The 18,065-nt window shown below is 39.9% G+C and overlaps 1 protein-coding gene and 1 pseudogene across 3 annotated transcripts in view; one reads left to right on the top strand and one right to left on the bottom strand.

Moving 5' to 3' along the window:
* Window positions 1–17,891, top strand: part of NDEL1 (nudE neurodevelopment protein 1 like 1) — a 48,687-nt gene extending 30,796 nt beyond the window's left edge. For 2 of the 3 annotated variants that reach the window (XM_033090823.1, XM_033090821.1), the window contains exons 5-9: window positions 385–521; window positions 3,500–3,673; window positions 5,758–5,849; window positions 10,175–10,326; window positions 16,661–17,891. In XM_033090823.1, the coding sequence (XP_032946714.1) occupies window positions 385–521; window positions 3,500–3,673; window positions 5,758–5,849; window positions 10,175–10,326; window positions 16,661–16,754 (649 nt within the window). In that variant the 3' untranslated portion in view covers window positions 16,755–17,891. Of the gene's footprint in view, window positions 1–384; window positions 522–3,499; window positions 3,674–5,757; window positions 5,850–10,174; window positions 10,327–13,323; window positions 13,359–16,660 lie in introns of all 3 variants that reach the window. The other variant, XM_033090824.1, reaches the window with a different exon arrangement.
* LOC117013551 (small nuclear ribonucleoprotein G-like) lies at window positions 1,500–2,146 on the bottom strand (annotated as a pseudogene).
* Window positions 17,892–18,065: the final 174 nt, after the last annotated feature.

Raw genomic sequence — 18,065 nt, 5'->3', positions numbered from 1 at the left:
AAAAATAAAATAAAAAAACAGGTCTTAACTGGAGGTGGGCGCCAAAGTTAAAAAAAAAAAAGTTTTCTTCCTGAAAATGTGTAAACTTGATTGTATTGTATTTAAAATCCAGTGGGGAGATAATAAATTGTATAATAAGTAGCCTTCCTTTAAGGAGCTTGAAGGAATTTAGATGGGAATTTAAGAGTAAAGAATATAGTTAATGGCCCCAAATGATAGTAGAAACACTAAATGCTACCAGAGGTCAGAGGAGGTGAGATCATTCTCTTTCAACTGGGCTGGGCTTTCTAGGTCAGGAAATGGCTTGAGATAAACTGACAGTTTCCTTTTGTATTAGCTGTTTGCATGTTGTTTATTTAATTCATGGATTCTATTTTTTTTTAGGGCAACAATAGTTTCTCTGGAAGACTTTGAACAAAGGCTAAATCAGGCTATTGAACGAAATGCATTTTTAGAAAGTGAACTTGATGAAAAGGAATCTTTGTTGGTCTCTGTACAGAGATTAAAGGATGAAGCAAGAGGTAAAATTATAACCTAAACTTCACTGTCCGTCAGCCAGAGTTCTAAGCTAGCTTAGGATCAACATTTTAAAGCTGTAAATTTATATACTTTTGTCAGACACTGCTAAATACTTTTAATCTGTTAACGTACTTGGATACCTATATTATTATCCTTTGGTATTACTATTCCTATTTTATAGGTCAGAAAACTGAGGTACAGAGAGTTTGCATTTTGTCCAAAGTCTTAGTCTGTTTTCCAGAGCATAACCACTACTAGTGTACATACATTGCTTGGTTAGTTTGGGCTTTTTCCTTTTTGCTTCTACCTGAATAATTTTGTGTTATGTACATAATAACATTACATATGTGCACATATTATACGTATAGTGAACATATACTTTCCTTTAAAATTCTCCTCCCCTCCCTCTTTTTTTCTTTATGCATGGTAGAATGAAAAATATTACAAAGAAGAAAATACAAATCATTGCCAATCCATTTATCTTGAGAGAACCCACTCACAATTTGGTGTGTTTCTTTCCAGTCTTTATTATGAGTATATATAAACACACCTATTGTGATTCCCCAAAAATAAGACCTAACTGGACCATCAGTTCTAATGCATCTTTTGGAGCAAAAATTAATATAAGACACGGTGTTATGTTATGTTATGTTAAAGACCTGGTCCTATATTATATTAAAATAAGACAGGATCTTATATTAATCTTTGCTCCAAAAGACGCATTAGAGCTGATGGTCCAGCTAGGTCTTATTTTCGGGGACATACGGTATATATTTTTTCCTTTGTATTATTGGGACTGTACTATATAACATATATATTTTTTCTATTCTCCTTTTTTTCACTCCTTAATGTAGTGAATATAATCCATGCCATTGAAAAAAATCTTCTAAAATAAGTTTTGAAAAGTGTTGTATAATATTCTATGTATGTTTTATTTGATGGGTCCTTTATTATTATTTGTGGTTAATTTTTTGCTATAAATAGTTCTGTGAATAGGATCCTTGTACTTAATATTTAGGAATATCTTTGATAATTTCTTTAGAATAGAGTCTTAGAAGTGGAAAAGGCTGTACATGTCTTTAGTGGTCATAGAAGGCACTGCTAAATTACTTTTTAGATAAATTGGTACTTTACACTCCTTGTCACAGTGGTTGAGTGTCCTCCTCACACTGTTAAGTAGCATTGTGAATAATAAAAGATTTAAAAATTATTTAAAAATCCATTTGAAAGTTGAAAATTGGTATCATTGTGGTTTTTTTTTTTGATTATTACAAAAGTTTATTTAACAAAAAAGTTCAATATGAAAATGTACATGACCCAATTTTTATATTGTAGTAAAACAGGTGCTGTGGAGAGGGGACATATGGAAGCAGTTCATTTCTCTGGTGAACAAAGCCATTCTTTATATTTGCTTCAAAGCTTCTAACGTGATGCTACTATTTCCTCGAATTACCACCTTTTCAGTATTGTTCTGCTGCCCAGTAGTTGCCATCTCCACAGGTTCATCTGTCGCAAGATTGATAAAGGGACCAAATCCCCGCAATATTCCTTGGACATGTGTGCCACCATTTAATTTCAATTATAACTTCTTGCCCATAAATTGTTTCAACTTGGGAGAATGAACTTTGCTTATGGTGCCTACTCAAAGGCACCATGCTTGAGCTCAAAGATACCTCCAAATGGAATTCGTGGCCTCCCTCACGCTCCTGTGGTAGACCCCTGCGTTTTGGTATCATCGTTTTTTAGTTTGTAGTTCTTTAAACTACTTTTGAAACTTTTTGTCAGATGTTTAAAATTTGTTTTCTCATGCGTTTCCTTTTTTTTTTGAACTTCATTTGAACTCATAATTTATATAATGTGTAAAAATAACACTATTTAAACTTTCAAAAATGCATAACATAAAATTTACCATCTTAACCAGTTTTTAGTGTACAGTTCAGTAGTGTTAATTATATTCACGTTGTGAAACAGATCTCTAGAATGTTTTTATCTTGCAAAATTGAAAGTACAGTATCCCCTTTGAATAGTAACTACCCATTCCCCACTTCCCCCAGCCCCTGGCAACCACAATTCTACTTTCTGTTGCTATGAGTGTGACTACTTTGGATACCACGTATAAGTGAAATCATAATATTTGTCTTTTTGTGACTGGCTTATTTCACTTAGCAAAATGTCCTCAAGGTTCATCCATGTTGTAGCATGGACTATGCTTCTATTTAAGGCTGAATAATATTCCATTATATGTATATACCACATTTTCTTGATCATTTATATGAGGATGGACACTTGGGTTGCTTCCACCTCTTAACTATTGTGAATAATGCTGCAATGAACACAGGTGTGCAGATATCTCTTTGAGATCCTGCTTTGAATTCTTTTGGATATGTGCCCAGAAGTGGGATAACTTTGTATCCTTTTTTAACATAAGCAAGTATTCTGTGGCCCAGTTGCATAATTGGAAAAGAAAACATTAATTTTGGGTTGAAAATTCAATTTTGAAAGCAAGAAAAATATTTGCAACTATTCTGACTACTTCCTTTATAAAACAAAATATTCATAGTGACAATGAAAAATAACCACTTTAAAAAGATAAAAATATACTTCATTGATTTGGCAATAATTCTCAAACTACATCATGTTAAAATAAAAGCTAATAAGTTGATATTGAATATTTATTTTTGTGTCATATGTTCACTGAGTTCTACTTTGGATTCTGCCCTATTTCTTTTTGCATATGGCATAGATCACTGTTGTCTTAAGTTATAGCACTTTTTGGTTATAGCATTTTAAAAATTCTAAAAGATCATTTTGACCGTACAGTTGTCATTTTTATTCCACTAGAAATAAAAATTGTTAAATAGGAAGTTCATTTTTGAGAAATAGTAATTTAGGAAGAATGTCTTTATGGCATTTCAGTTGTGACTTTGCTTGACATGTTTGCTTCCTCTGGTGAGTTTACTACCTTTGCAACATATTACAGATTTAAGACAAGAACTAGCAGTTCGGGAAAGACAACAGGAAGTAACCAGAAAGTCGGCTCCCAGTTCTCCAACTCTAGACTGTGAAAAGATGGATTCTGCTGTCCAAGCATCGCTTTCTTTGCCAGCTACTCCTGTTGGCAAAGGAACAGAGAACAGTTTTCCTTCACCAAAAGGTTTGCAGTGTCTTCTCTTTTTAAACCTATAGTAGATTATCAACTTAAGCGTGTTTGCCAATGATGCAGGGGTTGCTAAAGTTGAAGCAATAATTTTAGCTTAAAAGTTGTTTAAATCTAGCACTGTGTGAAGAAGGAATTGTCTTCCTAGGCCACTCAGACATGGGGAACAATAAGATGATGGCTACATTTAAGACAAGAGCAGCTTAATATACTGAGATTTTAAAAAGTTAAAGGTTTTTAAGGAAAGTTTATTTTTTAAAATAAAAATAAAAAAGAGCTGATCTCTATGAAATAGTCTGTCTTTAATTGCATTGTATTGATACAATGCCTGTTTCCAAAAAGCACTTAACACAACTTACCATAAAAACACAGGTTTAATAATACCTAAAGTACAAAATTTGAGGACAAATGAGATCCATAAATCTCTGCCAAGGAAAGTATAGCAGTTTATTTATATCACTTTGGGCACCTGTTCTACGCCATGCATTATTCTAGATGCTAGGAGTATAGCGGTGACTAAGACAAAGTCCCTACCTCCCATGAGATTACATTTTAGAGGACAGGACAATCGACAGCAGCACAACAAAAGCATTTTATGTGCTGATTAGCACTCTCCAGAAAACAAAAAATAATAGCTAACATTGAGTACTTACCATGTTAGGCATTTTTAAAGTATATTTGCTAATTTAAACTTCACAACAATTTTATGAGTTAAGTGTTATTATTAGTTCCCTTTTACATACAGGTAACTTACTCAAGGTCACACAGTTATTAAATGGCAGAGATGGATTTGTATCTAGCAGTTCCGCTCAAGAGCTCTTAACCGTTATGCTATATTATCTCAAAAATAAATTGAAGAAATGTGCACAATTGAAAACCTTTGCTGAGGGGCATGGAAGGAGATGTAAATAAGTATGCTAAACACCATGAGTCTGAATGGGGAGACTTAATATTGCAATAGCCATTCTTCCCAAATCAATAATCTAAATTTTTAATAAAAATTCTAACGGGATTTTTTAAGTTGGCAAGTTGATTTTAAAGTTAGTCTGGAAGAGTAAATATGCCTGAATAGCCAAGAAAAATATGAAATAGGTTAGTAACAAGAAGAGGCTTTGCCCTTCAAGATACCAAAAGGATAGTTTAACACTATAATAACTAAAGCAGCATCTTTCTGGTGGAATGGATTAATAATTGAATGGAACTTGAAATATATAGGGAATTTAGTGTGTGGTTTTAGTGCCATTTCTGATGAGATAATTCTTTCTCACTAAGTGTTATTAAAACAATTGGATATCTATCTGGAGGGAAAAAAATTCAGATATCTGATGAGTTAAATGATCTAAGTGTTAAAAAGAAAATTAAGAAACCATTAGGAGAAAACATGGGGAACATTTTTATAATATTGAGGTGAAGAAGCCAAAGGCTTTCTCCCCAAAACACAAAGTTTAAAAGATAAATGTCACATTGAGAAGTACAACATATATAAGAGAAAGGGTGACTATCTACAATGTATAGTGCCCTAGCAAATTGATTAAACAATAGACAACCCAGCAGAAAAAAGTGCAGAGGATACAGAGATGATCTCCAGAAGGAGAGATGGAAATGACTAGTTATTAAGGAAATAAAAATTAAAACAAAATGACTATCAAATTGGCAAAAAAAAAGATAGTGTCTAATATTATCAAGGACACCACCATATAAATTGCTGATATTGACATAACCTTTTTAGAGAGTATTGCCAAATACCTGTTAAGGTGAAAAAAAATGGGTATATCCTCTGACTCAGCAGTTCTATCTTTAAGAATCTTTTTTTCAAAAATACTCCTAGATGTTTTAAAGATATACTGTATGTCCTTTTAGCATTATTTGTAATGATGAAAAATTGGATATAATCTAAATATCCATCAATTAGAGAATGGTTAAACATATTTATGGTATCTCCACTTTGTACTTTTTATCCATAGTTTGGTATAATATGTACATTGATTGTTCACATTGAGTGTGTACTGCTTTGTAATAACAATGAACCCAAATGTAAAGGGAATTGCATGTGTAATCACTTGTGTTTTATTTTTCTCTAGCTATACCAAACGGTTTTGGTACCAGTCCACTAACTCCTTCAGCTAGGATATCAGCACTAAACATCGTGGGGGATCTCTTACGGAAAGTAGGGGTAAGCATTCAATTATTTATGACTAGGTGTTTCAACTGCCAAGGTATTGAATTATTTCTTAGTTTGAAGTGAGGGAAGAAAAAAGGATACCTTCCTGGGCTAAAGGCTGTAATTAAGCTGAGAAGCAAAAGCGTCCAGTGACCGACCAGCTGAGACTGGTCCAGCTAAATACCTCCAGGGTGTGGGCTTGCCGGGGTCTCTGCAGAAGGTTCCTGTGTGCTGAGCTCTTAACTTCCCACTGGACATTCTTTGTGTTCCCCACAGCTGTTTCTAAAACACCACAATTCCTCCATTTCTTTTCTAAAATACTTCCTGTCTAATACCGCCCTCTAATTCTGTTCTTTGCTGCTGTCTACCATCCTCCTGGTGATCCCTGAGCCTTTTCTTTGTAGGACTTGAGCATTGGCTCCTGGCATAACTTTCTACTTGCAGTTGGGCCTGTCTTACTGCTCCTCGGCCACCTCAACTTCAGTGCCATCTCCTTGGCTCTAACCTTGGATTCCAGAACCGTTTGGCTTTTGAAATATTAAACTTGTTTTTCTGCTTGTTCAGTTTTTTTCTCTGTGTAATACTCTTTGACCTTATCAAGAGAGCTTTTTTTTTTTTTTAAAGCGATCTCTTGTTTTCTACTTTGTCACTACTCATCCATGATCCCACTTACTCTGTTACTGTTGGTCATAGTCTTTTTGGCCATGGAGGAGACCTGCAGTCTGGATCAGTCAAGAGATTGGACGTCCCCTTTCCTTCATCTAGAGCAGGAGTGTCCAACCTGCGGCCCACGGGCCAACTGCGGCCTGCAATCCATTGTTAATTGGCCCGCAGCAAATTCTAAAAATACATTTAGTTTACTTAAATAAACCAGGTGAGGCAATACGTACTTCACCTCGAGTGAGTGGCCCGGCTGTTTGTGTGTTTTACCGCATATGGCCCTTGGTAAAAAACGTTGAAAAAGGTTTGGACACCCCTGATCTAGAGCATGGAAACAATTATATAACTGTGTGGATTTAAGCCACTATAACATTAGCATTTCTAGCATTAGTCAGTTTACTTACTTCCCTCTGTGACTTGAACCTCTTTCTTCAGTAATCTACCCTTAAAACTTCCCTCTGTCCACCACCCCTTCACTTAATTTTTTGAGATAACTTTCTGAAAAAAATATTTGCATTATACTTTATACGTAGAAGAAATGAGAGGCCAAGATACAAGGTCCTATGTTTATCTTTTCTGACTCATAAAATTATTTTTAACCACCAGATTAACTCTAAATCTGCATTTAAAAGTTACTATAAAATGTAATGTGCACAAGTCATTCATACAGTACATACTTTTTGCTCACTCTTAAGATAGCCATTTTTTATCCCATTTGTTCTAAGCGTTATGGTGTTTACATCTATAACTTGAAATATTGTGTTTATTTTTCTGTGTCTTGACTTACCAACTTTAAGCAAAAAGGATGAGGAATTTAACTTACAGCCTCCCAAGTTTTTATTTTTTGTTCTTGTTGTAATTTTAAATACAAATCCTCTATTTCTGAATTTACTATATTATATCTTAAACTCTTTATTGTGTGTGTTTCTCTGTGTCCCTTCTTGAACTCTCCATTGGTTGGTTCTGAAAATTGAAAATTAGTCAATAGCATCTATAATATTATGTTCATGTACATATTACTATGTAATTATAGAGGAGGAGCTGGCCTTTGGGGTCATTTTATTTGTGCTGTTCAACACATGGTTCAAGGATTTTGTTCTTTACCATTTACTCAGAATCATATAGTTTTTTTCATATTTGTGTCATAGCTGACGTGTATGTCTTTTTCTTTTTCCCTAGCATTTCTAATTACCCTTTTTCCTTGTGGATAGAAGAAATACACTCTTTCTTCGCAATATCTCATAGCTTCCAGCTTGTTATTCACTCTCTTTACTGAAAGCTTTGATGTACGTCTAGGGTGCTGTGCCGCTGTCACCCTTGAATTTCTTATATACTCTTGGACTAGTTCTGCCCATTTCTGGACCCCAGCTTGTCATCTTTCTTTGTTCTTGTTTGTTTTGCTTTACTACTTTACGTAATTTATTCAGAAATGGTGCATGAAAGTTGAACTTGGAGTCCTTGCATGGTTTACCTATTTAACTGACAGTCTGACTTCCAAGATGTCATCAAAACTTTTGGTCTGCTGGTGTCTGCCACTCCTGCATGCTTTTGTGAATATTTTATTTTCTATTTCTTTTCACTACTTTGTCCACTGACTTGAACTACTTGGAAGCCTCGTCCTCACTCTTGCATCCTCTTCCACTGAGAAATCAAGGCCAGCTGATTTAAAATTTTGTGTTTTATTCCTTTTATTACTTTCCAATTATTACCCGTTTATAGCCATTCTTCCTTTTTATTTCAGTGGTTGAAGTGTCATATTCCTGCCATGGCTAATTTTGTTCCTCTGTGCTTTGGATCCCATTCCTTCCAGCCTTCTCATCTTCATGTCGCCTGTATCTTCTCCATTTTTTTACTCCCTATGTGTTAATATTTATGTATTACATATTATATACTTTTTTTTTTAACCTTATAAAGCAAAAATAAAAGCAGCTATTCTTTCCTTTTACCCTAAATTTCTCTTTAGCCATCATCCTATTTCTTCCTTCCCTTCACAACCAAGCTTTTTGAAAGCATGTCTGCATTTATTGTTAGCACTGTGGACTGCATACACACTCCCGAGACATCCTGTTATGGGCTCTGTTCGCTGCTCACTTCACTAAAATTGCTCATTGATGATCTTAGCGCTGTCAAATCCAATGGATGCTTTTCTGTCCTAATTTTACTTCAAACATTCAACACTGACTTTTTTATTTTTTTTTCCCCTTGGAATACCTTCTTTCCTCTGCTGCTTTGATGCTGTGTCTTGTCTGCTGCCCACCTTCCTACCCATTCCTCTTTGTCATTTTGTTGGGTCTTCATCTGCCCACCCTTTCATTGTTGATTTTATTCATTGCTCTTTCCTTAGGTTTCTGATCTTCTTATTCACAACCATGATTTTGTCAACTATCTGTGTGTAGATATCTTCTAAATCTTGATTTCTAGGCCACTCTTTTCCCTCGAGTGCCAGACCTAGTACTTGTACTTGGATGTCTGTCTCCCCGATGTCTCAGACACAGCTTGTGCCTGCTCTGTGATGGATGCTCAGCACATATTTGAATGAATGAATGAGTGTCTGGAATATAGGAAATTAATGGCTCTCAGTTTTTGCTGTGTATTTGTATATTTAACATGTTGCTGAAATGCTTACTTCAAGCTTATCCTACCAGGTTGTTACCTTTTTTCTTTCTGTTGTTATTTTACTAGGTTGTTTACTAAGTACTTTTGTTATTATAGGAAAGGAGAAGAGAAAGAAGTTTGTCTGTTTTTGTTGCTGTTTCTTAACAGCTCTGATTGAAATTATGGGGGGAGGATTCTCAGTGAATATGTTATTTGTGGGTACTTTATGCATTCCTAATCTCTTGGTGTCCTGGATAATAAGAATGGACTATTTTTTTGTCTGCTTTTTTGGTGGGGAGAGGGGTCAAAGTGTTTATGGGAGAGGGAGAATTGGTGGTATGTGTGTGTGATAGAAATAGATGAGGAACTCTTGTTCTTTTCACCTCGTCTTGTTGTAGAGCCTGGCACTGGCCAGGTGTCAGTGGTGACAGGTGCTAAGAAGGGCACCCAATTTAGAGGTAAATGCTAAAGGGCTGGTGTCATTTTCAGGTGAATTATTTAATTATAGACAAAGGGTATCAGTTAGACATTTACATTGTGTTCTGAGAAATAGAATAGCTTTTAACTTCATGTGAGATGTTGTAAATGCTCTCTTATTCATTCCGATGCAGCAGAAAGAACTAAACTGAAGTTCTATGGAAATGAGGAGCTGCTTTAAAAAAAATTCTCAAGTGATGTTTTTGCATTCTTTATAGTGCTTGCTCCCAAAATACACCCGCACATAGCCACACCCACCCCTAATTAGCCAACTAACAGTCCACAATTCAGAAAGAAATAATGGATGGGGTCAAAAGACCTGGGATCCATCTATGATTGTGCCACATTTTTCTTAGTTGTGGGTGAGGATTACATATGTATCCCTCAGTAATACTGAGAGGAATAAGTAAAATATTCTGAGCTCATTAGAAAGGGAGTCAGCATAAACATTTTCTGTTAGAAAGGTGATTGATTATGGCTTAAATAACCACCATCATCAACTGAAAGAATAAGGTTTGAGTCTTGAAATAGAAATGGTTTGAAATGCAAATTTTTATGTGCAGCTACTGTTTTGACAACCAGATCATTCCTTCTTCCTTTTGTAGGCTTTAGAATCCAAGTTAGCAGCTTGCAGGAATTTCGCAAAGGACCAAGCATCACGAAAATCCTATATTTCAGGGAATGTTAACTGTGGGGTGATGAATAGCAACGGCACAAAGTTCTCTAGATCAGGACATACGTCTTTCTTCGACAAAGGGTAAGTTTTGGAAGTTTTAAATAATCGAGTTGTAAAGTTGTACATTATTAAGTGAGCTTATTCAAGCTTTGAAAAGGTAAACTCAGTTTGATAAATCTACGTGAAGCCTGTCATCATTCAAATCTCAGGGCGCATGAAATTTGTTGTTGCCGTCTAATCCCCATGGAGTCTGTTGCCCTGGGAACTCAGACTCTGAAGTTCTGTCTTGGGAAGCAGACTCGTGAAAGGCAGCAGTGCTAGGCCCCGGGGATTAAAGATGCATGTGATGTGGTCCTTGTTCTCAGGTACTTACAGGCTAGTAGACTTTCCTGGCAAGTATTCTTAAGCATAGAAGAGAACATTATAATCAAGTATATGTGCAAACTTGGCAACAAACCCGTCTGAAGATTTTAGAAAAATATAAAACCACTGGTTCAAGTATAGTTTAGGAGACACAAGTTTTGTACGATGTGAAGATGGTGTTTGGGGAATTGAGAATTTTTTAAAAAATTGACTTAAGATTGAAGCAGTGATACATCCTTAATGCAAAAATATTTCAGGTGGTACAGAAGTTTGTAAAGGAAAAAGTAAATGTTTTCTTTTCACACTTTTTTTGCATCCTTACATTTATTCTCAGGCATGTAAAATCATTTTTATGTGTTTTCCATATGCTTTTAAAAATTGATGGGATTATACCTTAAAGATTGTTCTGCAACGTGCCTATCATGACTTAATATTGCCAGTCTCTTTTCATGTCATTACATACCGTTCTACCTCAATTTAAAAAAATAAAACATTGCATGGTTATGCTCTTCTATGGGTGTGCCTTAGTTTAGATAACTAATGGACAAGACCTGTGGTCTCGCGGATGCTGACAGTGTTACCTAAGGTGGCTGTTATTGGAACAGCAGCTGAGCCACCATGGTCTCTTGCCACTGTCTCTGCTTTCAGTCATAGAGGCTGTTCATTCCTGTGCTGTGAAAGGAACACAGATAACAACTCTAGAAATGTTCACAATTTCTTGTATAGGTTCTGCTTTCCTCAGTAACTATGGCACATTTATGGAGGACCCGAGTTGGTACACAGTGCACTCTAGAAAGCTTCCTGCTGTCCACCCTGTGGAGTGGAGTGTTCTGGTTTCTCTCCCGTTAGAGAATTCTACCTTGAAGTATACGTGTTTCATTAAGGAGCGCATGCTAAAATGTCAGTGTATGAATCCGAACTTTATTCTAACCATTGGGGTTCCTCAGGGGGAGTAAGTATAAAATTAATTTTCCTCAGGTTTAGGAGTTTCAGGCAACCTTGAGGATTGCTCATTTTTATACTGTAATGGTAAATGCAATAAATAGATAGGAATTTGACATTAGAGTTGCCATTTACCCCAAACAATACAGGGACAGTTTAGGGGTAGTCTTCCTGAGTGTTGGAAACAGTGCCTAATTATTTTCTCCTGCGACTTGTAGTTACCTGCAATAGTAGTTATTAGTCTTTATCTAGAATCATATTTCTTGCCTTGGGCACCTTACGACGTGAGAGGAGGCATGAACCAGAAGTGGACAGGTCAGACAGATGGCTTTGCATGGAGAGAGTGCTGGAAACAGTCACGATGAGGGAGGGGGACTGTGGTCAGTTCAGGCTCGCTGCTCCTGTCTGCCTGAGAGACTGGAGGCTTCCACTTGACCCGACGCAGAGCATCGGGGCACCAGGGGGCACCAGGGCAGTCAGAGCCCAGAGGTGAAACCATCCTGACAGGCGGGGGATTCAGAGTAACACGGAACCAGCAGTGGGCCTTGGGCGCTGTCAGGGAGACCCCTGTCCCCGAGGGGCGTCCTGGGTGCAGGTGTAGGCTGTGTTTCCTGAGCTGAACCTCGAGGTAGTTGTGCTTCCCAGTGGAAACAGTTCCAGATGATAATTTAGTTTTGGTTTAAATAGTACAATTTTTTAATTGTATTGTTTCTGTTAAGAATTAAATATGCTTTTGTGGGCTGGTCTTTCCTCAAGTGTTTAGTTTATATGATAAATGGATTGTATACACACACTCAAATATTAACCTTCTGCTTGAGTAGCGTTTGTCTGGTTACCATATTCCTGAGGGTAACTCTTCCATGGGGTTGGCTGTGTCCTTGCTTTCTTGCTGCTTTGCTTTGAGTCTGGCTTCCGGCTGGCCTGCCTCGCTTTTTACCTCTGGCCTTTCTTCCTGCAAACCTACTGACTAGATAAAAACCATGATGGCATGTACCAGCTGCAAAAGGAAGGGGGGACTATCTCAACTCCCAGCTCCATTATTGAATTTGGCAGGTTAAGAGTAGAAATGCCAGTTCTTTTAGAAGTATAGCTTGTAGTTTCAGTATGAGAAAAAAAACTTTATTTAAAAAAGTGTTTGGCTCTAGAATGTGCCTGCCTGACATCTCACTCCTAAAAACGGTGTAGGTAGCACTGTCACTATAGTTTTACTAGCGCTCCTAGAGACCTACAGGAGCGTTGTTTTTGGGAGTCAGTTTGTGTGCGTGTGCATATGTGTGAATGTACGTGTTTGTACCTAGCCCTCCCACCACCCTCAAAATCTTCAGATGCAATGAGGCCTTAATTCCTAAAACAATATACCTTATTATATATTACTTTGTGGGATTTGAAAATATTCTTTAAGTTCTGGTTATTTGAAGGCTTTTTGGAATCAGGGTTTTTATCTAGTCTGTGATCACCTCTGCTAGTTCCTAAAATGTGACTTGCTGGGCCTGCTTCTCAGGTGTTGCTCTGTTTCCTCCAACCACTACTAGGCCTTCGTGTTACTCATCTAAAAGGATACACATTCCATGCAATATAGTCACTTCAGTTCTCTCCAAAAGATTCCTTTTCTCCACAGCTTTTATTTAGTTTCTTATGTATCACTTTAATTTTGTAAGCCAGTCTGATTTTTGAGCTGCATGTGGGTAGGTGGGCAGAGTCTAATTTTAGGGCACAATGTGTAAATAATAGTACTTGTATTGCTGTTTAATGTTTTTTCCTTTTTTTTATTAGGCAAGAAAAAGTCATATTTCCCACGTTGTTCATGGGTAACTGAATTTGTTTGCTGTGCTCTTTTTCATTCTTTCTCAGTGTGGTGGAAGATACATTAACAAACTGGTTTTACTAACTGCATGGGGCTGACTCTGCTTTAACCAACTTACCACCCACGAGTGAGCTTTCAAGTTCCTGTTTGACTTGACTGTTTCAGCTGTGCAAAATAAAACCAAATGAATCGTAGTGGTCCTGGGCCGGTGTGCACAGCAGGCCTGCCTGGTGGTGCTGCTGATGTAGGGTCAGGAGCTGTAGTGATGACGTTAGGAGTCTGGGGAGGTCAGAGGTCACGGACAGGCTCTGGGCCCACATTTGACTGTCTTTGTGGGACTGGGATTCTTGTTACCCATGTGTCTTGTTTTCTCAAAGCAGGCACTAATGATGACGGAGCCTTGCGGTGCGGGGATTCTCCCTCTGCTCTAGCTCTTGTTTCCCAAAGTACATTGGCATAGTAGATGGGGATGTGTATAGATCGGATCTGCCTTACTTTTCAGGAAGGTACATTTCAGTTTGCAGAGCCTGGGCCGAGGACTGTAGCTGCTCTGAGCTTCCGTTTACCCATCGTAGGGAGACGGGGGTCTGGAGTATGTCTGCCTGTTCTCCTGAATTAGCTCTAGTCCACTCTCGTCCTTTTTTTAACTGCCTTCTCACGTATACTTTTTTTTACTGCCTTCTCACGTAAATCCTTTGGTACTTTGATGGATTTAGTGTCCATACTTTATCTCTGTTGTGTTCAATTTATTGTCCTGCTGGCTAGCTTCTAAACATGCCCTGGTTCTTTGCCCCTTTTCACTTCTGTTGCCATTTTACAACTGATCCTAGTTCCTTTTCTCAGCTGGATTCTCTATTTTTCAGACTCTTTAAGTAGATTTTAGTGGTCAGGCCATGAAATTTCATAGTTTCTGGAACCTTTTTTACACATATAATTCCCAGATCTGTATCTCCATCCCTTCCATTCTCTCTCATCAGTCCTGTGTTGTCCACCAGTACATTTCCCTGCAGCTCTTTAGCTGCTCCCTGAAACCAAATGTAGTGAGTATGGAGGTGTTTCTTCTCTTGGAAACCTCTTCCCATTGCACAACTTTGCAGGTCCCGGAAGGGACCTTACCAGACTGACAGTCCTGCCTCTAGGGTCAGCTTTCTCCTCCCTCTTTCTGGTCTTTTACTTCCCACATCTTGAAGAAGAGAGGTGCTAGGTGAGACCCTAGCAGTTGAAATTACTTAGTTTCTTTTTATTTTTAATTTTTTATTGGGGAACAGTGTGTTTCTCCAGGGCCCATCAGCTCCAAGTCGTTGTCCTTCAGTCTAGTTGTGAAAGGCGCAGCTCAGTTCCAAGTCCTGTCATGATTTGCAATCTTAGTTGCACAGGGCACAGCCCACCATCCCATGTGGGGATTGAACCAGCAACCTTGTCGCTGAGAGCTCACGTTCTAACTAACCATGTGGCCGCCCACTGGCAGCTCAGCAGCAGCTCGTTGTCTTCAGTGTAGCTCACTGGCCTGTGTGGGAATCGAACTGGTAACCCAGCTGTTAAGAGCTCGCGCTCTAACCAACTGAGCCATCCGGCCTCCCGTCTGCCGAATTTTGGGGGCTGTCTGTAGTACAGCTGCCCTGCCCTGCTCTGTGTGGCCAGGAATGTGATGTCCACGTTTAAAGCTGAGGTTTGTGAGGCCTGCCTAGCTCTCCCTGAGGTTTTAGGAGAAGGAGGCATTGAGGCTCTGGGACGAGTCAGACAAACGACAAACGGGGCTTATGTGAGGGCTGCAGTGGCAGCAGGCTGTGGCTCCTGCCCTCCGAGGCGGCACAGGCATATAGCCGTGGCCGAACAGGGAGGGATGATTTGAAGGTTTCAAATGTGATGAGGCTCAAATATCAGCCCCCCAAAGGAAAGGCAATATCTGGGTGTGCTTCACTGAGGTAGGAAAAGGTACAGCGGGGAGAAATTACATGTGTCAGAGCCCCTCCTGTAGCTCCTGGCTTATGTGTGGGTAGCTTGGTTTCAAACTCGAGATCTATGAGGTTAGTTTCTTTAGGCATTAACTCTGTTTCTTCAAAGTAGTCGGGTCATTTGTCAAGTCTCGCTGCATGCCTGCGTCTCTGAGATTGCACTCACCCCTTCAGTGTACGAAACAGTTATCTTTGTGGGGCATGTGTGTCTGCATTTTTTGTAAGAGAACCTTTCTCCATGAGTCTGTGCTACACTCCCTGGGCCCTCTGATGAGTGAGTTGGGGGGACAGAGGTGGCCAGGTGTGGTGCCGTGTGGCCCCTTGCAGTTGGCTGCATCTCCCAAATAGCTAGTGGGACAGATTTTCCCAGGAAGTTCTTCAGAATGGAAAGGCTGAAGTGGCTTCCTGAGAGAGGTTCCAGGTCGTGTACTCACTTCCTCACTGCTTCCCGTGGCTGCGCTGCCAAGTGGGTGGGGTGGGGTGGGTGGGGTGGGGTGGGCTGCTTCTCATCGCTGGCCGCGGGTGCTGGGTCCTGCTTTAGGCCCTTGCGCTGGGCTGGGCTGCTTGCTCAGGAGTCTGCGCAGAAGCCTACCCATCCAGCTTTGCTTGTTTAACAATTAAAGTTACTTTCCCCCCTCATTAAGATACTCATGTATATTGTAGGGGATTTAGAAAACAAAAAAGTATAATGTCGTAAATCAAATTTACCCATAAGCCAGAGGGAAGAAAAGTAACTATTGTTAAATTTTCCTTCTGTAATGTGTATGACTTTATATACATGTGTATATGTGTATGTGTATCCCTGCACATTCTAGATTTAGCTACACAGATAGTAATGTCTGTCTGTATAAGGGGCTAAAGTCTAGAATCTACTACTTACTTTTTTTTTCTTCACTTCATTGAACATACACAGTTTGTAACCTTTTTCTACCTAGCATTAATTACATTCTGAATATTTTTACATGCTGTTAAAGCCTGTGGAACGTGTTCTTAATGGTTGTATATGTTTCATTGTTTAGTTGTACCAGTATTAGTTAGTTAGTTCCCTATTGGCAGACATGTAGACCTGCTCTGTGGGGAAATATCCGAGCTGTGGCTGCAGCGGCCAGTGTGATGACGGTGCCGAGAAGGGAGCACTTAGTGTTATCACCCAGCACCACTGAATTCTCAAGTCTAAACAGCTGACGCTTTCTAGGCAGCCAGTCTCCCTGGGCCGTCAGGATTGTACTGTGGGCCAGGAAGAGGAATAGTTTGAGAGAGCAAATGAATTTCCTGCTGTGTGTCCATTGGTTTTAAATGACAGTCTCTCTTTCTCTTTTTCCTCCCCTTCTCTGCCCTGGTCACCCCACAGGGCAGTAAACGGCTTTGACCCAGCGCCTCCTCCTCCTGGTCTGGGCTCCTCACGCCCGTCGTCCGCTCCGGGTATGCTGCCTCTCAGTGTGTGAGTGCCCGGTCTCCAGGTGGGGGCTCGCCCTCCTCCAACAGCCCAGGACACCCACGCCTCACCCTCCGGTGCCTGGGCCCAGCCCGTGCCCCTCTGGCTGCCTCTCCGTGGCTGGCAGAGGGCCGGCTGCATGCCGTGGTGGCTGCTGGGCCCTGCCCAGCCCCAGGACTCCGCGCGATATCAATACCGGCTATTTTCTCTTTTCGCCGTAGTGCCGTTGGTTTCACATGATTGCACTTTTGTGGGTCACAAGGTGATACGTGTATTACTTGGTCACTGGATGCAGAAGTACCCATTCATCACACCTGCCCCGTAGCCCCTTCCCTGCTGTACTGATAGGAGTTAGTTGTATTTAGGACACTGCAAATCTTCTAGAAGTTCTCCCCCAAATCAGGTCGATGTGTGCCCTCCTGAGCTCCCACCCAGGCATCTTCAGTGCTCATGATCATGTGTCGGCCAAGACCACCCCACACAGTTTGGGCCTGTTGCTGGCAAAGAGTCAGGAAGCTCACTGAATTAGGGAACATTTTCTGCACCTTCTGATTTCACTTTGGCAGTTAGGATTCCCTTGACTCGCCCCCCAGAGCAGCGGAATGCCCGTCTGAGCCCCAGATGGCAGGAGCCTCGGGGGTCTGGGTCCACACCGGGCTGCGTCTCCGTGTCGTCTCCTCCGTGTGCCTCAGACTAGGGGTGGAGGCTGCGGCATCCTCCTCGCCAGCTTTCTGGTCCTTCAGTTAAATGACATCTTCAGCTTTTTTCGTTTTGTCTTCGGAGGGCCTGTCCAGTTTTGTTAGGAAGGGTGGAGTGGCCTGATTCTAGGGCCTGGCTGGTGCCGGCTCCTGGGGGGGGAGCAGATTGACCGTAAGTGGCTGTCCCTGTGCATCCTCTGATTACTCTCATGCTGCATTTACTGTTTACATTTGTTTTCTTGTATATAGGTTTGTAAACATGATTGCCTAAGATATTTGTATATAACTTGGGCTTTGTAGCTTTTATTTATTCAGAACTCATACGGCATGTTAATGACTTACGATGGTGTCCTCCTCGGGCAGCTGTATAGGATCATGATGTGGCTTAAAAGAAAAGAAAGTACTTCCCCTCAAAAAAATCTTTTAATGTGGAAACAATAAATTTCACAAAAAAAAAAGTATCAAGTTTGCTTTATTGGGTTCCTGCCGAAAAGCTGGAGTGACAAAACCAGATGCAGATGTCACTCCTGCTCTGACATGGGACATGTAGGTGGGCAGCAGCGGTGGGCTGGGGCAAAGACAATTCAGGCATCCTCAGGAGATGTCTAACCCACCGCGTGGAC

The sequence above is a fragment of the Rhinolophus ferrumequinum genome, chromosome 21, assembly GCF_004115265.2.
Source record: "Rhinolophus ferrumequinum isolate MPI-CBG mRhiFer1 chromosome 21, mRhiFer1_v1.p, whole genome shotgun sequence".
NCBI classification, from domain to species: domain Eukaryota; kingdom Metazoa; phylum Chordata; class Mammalia; order Chiroptera; family Rhinolophidae; genus Rhinolophus; species Rhinolophus ferrumequinum.
This window is presented reverse-complemented; position numbering and strand designations above follow the sequence as displayed.